Source organism: Crocuta crocuta, unplaced genomic scaffold (assembly GCF_008692635.1).
Source record: "Crocuta crocuta isolate KB4526 unplaced genomic scaffold, BGI_CrCroc_1.0 scaffold48, whole genome shotgun sequence".
NCBI classification, from domain to species: Eukaryota; Metazoa; Chordata; class Mammalia; order Carnivora; family Hyaenidae; genus Crocuta; species Crocuta crocuta.
Window position 1 is genome coordinate 8,260,430 of NW_027533089.1, and position 5,231 is coordinate 8,265,660.

Consider the following 5,231-nt stretch of genomic DNA (forward strand, 5'->3'; position numbering starts at 1 on the left):
GACTCCCCTAGAAGAAAGTGGAAGACTCTACTCTCTCCCTAAAACCTCTCCAGTCTGTCTTGGAGGCAACCAAGGGCTACAAATAAAGGAATGATGGCAAATACTTGAACAAGGTGTTGTTCTACAATGCCACGAGTTAACATTCTATTGCCTGACAATTTTACAGGAAAGTCCAGGAGAGGAAGCCAGAAATAGGTTCCAAAAACCAATGCTTAAGACTAGTGGCAAGAAAGGTCTGATGATACTGTTTTATTTCATTTTTGGTTTCTCTACCGTTGGGCGGGTCTCCGTCCCACGGACATCTTCAGTGTGAGAGCAATCGTTTCTGGAACCACAGGGCTGCATATGTCATGCTGGAATTCTCCCAGGGGCAGACTGCCAGGCTGGGGCAGCTCTTCCTCAGTCCCTATCCCCAGCGGGGCTGGCCTGAGAGCCTGGGCTAACTCACCTTCAGACCTGTGGGCAGATACCTGCATTCGGAGCACATTTATGGGATGCGACCCACACTATGGGCCCTGTGAGGTGGGAAGACCAGGTACCATTGCTTTCGGAGGGGGGAGGATGGGGGGCGGTAGACGAAGCGCAGCTGGGATCGGGGCCCTGCTCAGCTTCACACGGCTACCGGGCTGCAGACCCCGAGGCTCGGGCCCCCGTGGGCGAAGCGCGTGGGGAATCCCGAGCCCGGAGCCCAGACCTGCCTTCGACCGCGTCAGTGCTGCCGCTCCCACCGGCCTGGACAGCACTGGCTCACCAAACGGCCGAGAAGAACCCTTTCCCTCCACCTCGAGTGAGCGCCCCCGCTTTCTTCCCCACAGACCTGCCCACTCGGACGTCAGGGCCGCCGGCCTAGGTGGCCCGGGACCAGGGGCTGGGGGCCGGGAGGCCGGGGGATCCGGTCCCCCGCAGCCCCTGGAGCCGCCGGGGCTGAAGGGCAACGGCGCGCTGGCGGCGCGCTTGAATCACGCGTGAATCAGCCCCCGGAGTTTCCTAGCCGGAGGGGNGTCCGTGCGACTCCTTAAAGCGCGCGCGGCCAGGGCTCCCCCAGACTTGAGGTTCCCCGCGATCTTTTCCGCTCCAGCCTGTGCCCAAAGGGGCCACCAGCCCAACCTCTCCAGTCTTCGGGGCGCAACCGAATCCTCCCGACCTCGCCGCCAGCTCGTGGACATGGAGACCCTCAGCGGACCCCGGATGCCCTGCCCCGAGAACACCGTCGCTCGGATGCTCCTGCTCGGCTTGGTCCTCCTGCAGGTGACCGGAGCCTCAGGTGAGTGGCATCCGCCCCCCGAAGCCCAGGGACGCGAGGATCGGAGGAGAGGGCTGGCCCGCCTGTAGCGGCAGTTCTCACCCAAGTCTGAACGAACCCGGCCCCCCGGCGCGCATGCGGGATTGGAGGGGATTAGGCGGCGGCCCCTTCTGCTGCAGAGGCTTGCTCGGCGTCAATCCGTTGGGCTTGCATATATGGATTGTGGCTCCCGCTTTGAGTTTACGGAAAATGTTTTCCAGTGATCCGCACCTGCACTGGTCAGCGTGCGGTGTTTAGATATCATCCTTCACTGCACGTGTACTTTCCCTGATAGAGCGAGAGAGGCCCTTGTAGTTTCTTGATCGTCTTTGTTTTGGATTGAATTAGAGGCAATCCTCTTGCAAAAAGTCACTTGGATTGGCACAGACACGTTGTGCTTATTCGGTGTTGGGTGGCAGAGCAGAGGCTGTGACCTGCCGAGTATTGGCAAAGCAGACCTTGATAGTAAAGCGTTCTGACTGAATATATCCCATGGTGTGACAGGCCACACTTCTGCCTGGCTGTCTGTAAGTTTCAGTATAGAGACATGCTAGATAAAAACGGGAAAAGTCAAGATTTGACTTTCTTATGGCATGCAGCCCTAACCTCTCTCACCCATGTGGCATCTGCTCTCCTCCATAACTTACCCCAAACCCTTCTTACCTGACTCCCCCTCCCATGTGAGTGAAGTCCTGCACTTCCTGAGCTGGACTGGGACCTCCCAGGAGGCAGAGGGCTCCTGAGCTGTGCTTCTAGGTCAGGCTGTCACAGGGCTTCCCCCAGGAATAATTTCAAACAAGGATTTTAAAGTCCTTGCCTGTTTTCTTAAACTCCAAGGTCAATCTTGCCAGGAGAAAATTAATAGAATTTAATTAAGAAACTTAAGAAAAACTCGAATATTTCTTGTCTTGATAATTCAGTAATGAATGAAGCTTTCATGGTTGGAAAAAAAATTAGCATGCAGTTTATAGTGATGTGGGAGGGATGGGAAGATGTTTTATACCATCAACATGAAATCATGTACTGAATTCACATAATAATAGCTGTTTCTCTGTTGTTTAAAGGCACTACAGATGTACTGGTAGCATATAATTTAACTTGGAAATCAACTAATTTCAAGACAATTTTGGAGTGGGAACCCAAACCCATCAATCATGTCTACACTGTTCAGATAAGGTAAGCTAGGTACAAAACAAAACAAAACAAAAAACACAAAATTAAGGGTTTTGGTGTTTCCACTTCCCTGCGCTGAATACAAACATCTTTAAAGCTGATTGATGGATGAGAGCATTTAACAGACGACAAAGAGGGCTTTGATGGTAATTTGCTGGCCAGAGTCTATGAAGGCTCTAACATTTCCTCAGCTTACTCTGATAGAACATTTTACTTGTTTTTGGACACAATGAGATTTGCAAATGGAGTGTAAGCTGTAGGTAAGCAAACTTTCTTGGCACACCCCGTCTTTTTCCTCACTGTCTAGACTGTGAGCTGGATCTAACATGTTAAGAAGGAAGCAAGGAGGCGTACAAATGTATACATTGCCCTTAAGCAGTGTTTGATTCATTAATCTTTAGACACTGGTTCGAAATTCAGTTGCATCCATGATCTCGGAGGAGGTCAAATCCGTGACTCACTAAGCCTGGAAGAAATCCTCGTCTGTCTGCACTTATCCATCCTGCTCTGATCGGCAGCTCTCTGCAAGAGCTGGTGATTCGCACGTTCATTCTGCATGTCAGACGCGTGCCATCTCTCTTCCTTGATGGTTTTCCCCATATTCTTGGTGAGTTTGGGGTTTCTGAAATGTTCTAGGAGGCTTGCTCGAGATCTCATTAAATAGAGGAGAGCTGCTATTTTAACACTAACCGAATAAGGCACAATAGTATCACTGGCTAAGAAATCAAGGTGTTTTGCTGTTGTGTTTGAACACAGCTCCTAAGTACAAAGTGGGCCTTTTAGGTGGATGTTCTTCTTTTTCAAAATGAACTTCATGACGACTGTTTGCTAGACAAGGAGGAGTGTGTGTGTGTGTGTGTGTGTGTGTGTGTGTATCTTCGGCTCAGGTCATGGAGATACGGGGGCGGGGGTTCATAACCCCAGGGAATAATTATAATTGTGCTCAAACTTGTCAATTGAGATTCCACTAATTGAGAATTAGCAACTAATTCCTCTGATAGAAAGTTGAAGTTTTCTTTAGTAAAACACCTTCCTTCTGGATTGTGAAAATATGATTTTAGGAAGAATGTTTACTCCTAAATATACTCAATCTTATGTTTGGTGAACATGTGGAAACATTTATGATTTACTTGATTTTTATTTTTTATTCTTTTTTAACAAATCACTCCCCTTCACAATGGTAAATGATCTCCAAAGATTATTCTTTTTATTTTTAATTTTAGAGAGAGAGCATGCAAGTAGGAGAGAAGGTGGGGGGAGAGCAGAGGAAGAGGGAGGAGAGAGAATCTTACAGGCTCCATCCAATGACCTTGGGATCACGACCTGAGCCAATATTAAGAGTCAGACCCTCAACCGATTGATCCACCTGGGCGCCCCTACCTGATATTTAAACCTAAGCCTTTGTTAACCCTAAGTTCTTGGACTTCGCAAGGCTGCTAATATTTAAATGAACACGTCCCCACGATATGCACAAATCCTAGCTGAGCTGAAGCTTGGTGGTGCCTGTGGGTGGGGATGGAGAGCTCCTGCCAGGAAAGGGCTCTCCCCATACCCTTGCCCCTGCACACCAGGGCCTGTGAACAGTCCCCACCCCACCCCTACAGCCTCCCCATGAGTAAGTAGGATTCCCGGATGAAAAGGACCATGGCAATCCTATTAGAGAAGAGGATGCCATTGCCGTGGGAAGGTGAGGGATTTATTCGTGACTGCCTGCCCAGATCGTGAGTGCTCAACCAGGTCTGGAACCAAGGTCACCCCAGGACCCCATACCACCACCTGCTTAGGGGGGTCTGCCACCGTCTGATGTGAGGCCCCGAGGCTGGGAGGAGGAAGAAAGGCCATTCCCACGGCATCTCCTCTGTGGGCTTTCTTCCTTCCCGGCTCTCCGTCCCTGGAGAAAACATTTTAACCTGCCGTCCCTCTTCAGCCATCTACCCTCACTGCAGGCCTGTCTCCAGCCGCGGGGTGCCACTGCTGTGCCTGGAGCTCCGGCTTCACTGTTCCCTTTGCAAACACTCTCTCCAGCAGTAGCTGGGAAGTGCTGTTGGCTCAAGCCTTAATACCCAACCATCACCTGCAGTGCCGTTCCCACAGAAATGTTCTGAATTCTAACACTAAACTTCCACGGCTTCTAGAAAACAGCCTCCTCCTAAATTGATGAATCTGGATTCTGCTGGAAGTTTTTAGTCATCAGATGGGACATTTATTATTTCCAAATCAGGAGGGTTTGCAATACCTAGAGGAACCTTGAGGGCTTTTAAATATTAATGCTGGCAACAGCAGTTAGAGGAACTCAGTACAGAATTGCCCCTTTGTTACCTGTTCACATGACTCTACTACATTCAGCCATCCAGGCGCTTGTGCTAAATTTCACCATAGAGGACTGTGATTCCTATGCGTGGGCTGGGGGTGTGGGGGACCCAATACTCGTCTCTCAGATGGACTGTGGTCCCAGAGCCCTGCAGTCTTTCCCGTTAAGCTGAACAGTGTGTGTGCCTTAGTGATGGAAAATTGTCATGCTCTGATTCCCTCTTTAAAATAGAAGTGATATGCTTATTAAAAAAGCATTTTGGTCATTCTGGAATTGAGACAGCCTCTCTACTTCTCCACAGAAAGTTACAGAAATCTGAGAAACCAAAATATTTCTGTGTCGATCTCAGTTTGTGAATTTTAGGGCAAAGAGTGTATTTGCCCGCACCCTGTTAGCCCGGATATTTAGTTCAGATTTTGAAAAGAATATGTCCCTGTGGCTCTCATGTGTGGGCAGATGGGGGCA

At 49.7% G+C, this 5,231-nt stretch overlaps 1 protein-coding gene across 1 annotated transcript in view; it reads left to right on the forward strand.

Annotated features, from left to right (window-relative positions):
* Nucleotides 1-1,036: 1,036 nt before the first annotated feature.
* Nucleotides 1,037-5,231, forward strand: part of F3 (coagulation factor III, tissue factor) — an 11,462-nt gene continuing 7,267 nt past the window's right edge. The window contains exons 1-2 of the mRNA XM_077746183.1: nt 1,037-1,264; nt 2,347-2,458. Coding sequence (XP_077602309.1) covers nt 1,165-1,264; nt 2,347-2,458 — 212 coding nt within the window. The 5' untranslated portion in view covers nt 1,037-1,164. The remainder of the gene's footprint in view (nt 1,265-2,346; nt 2,459-5,231) is intronic.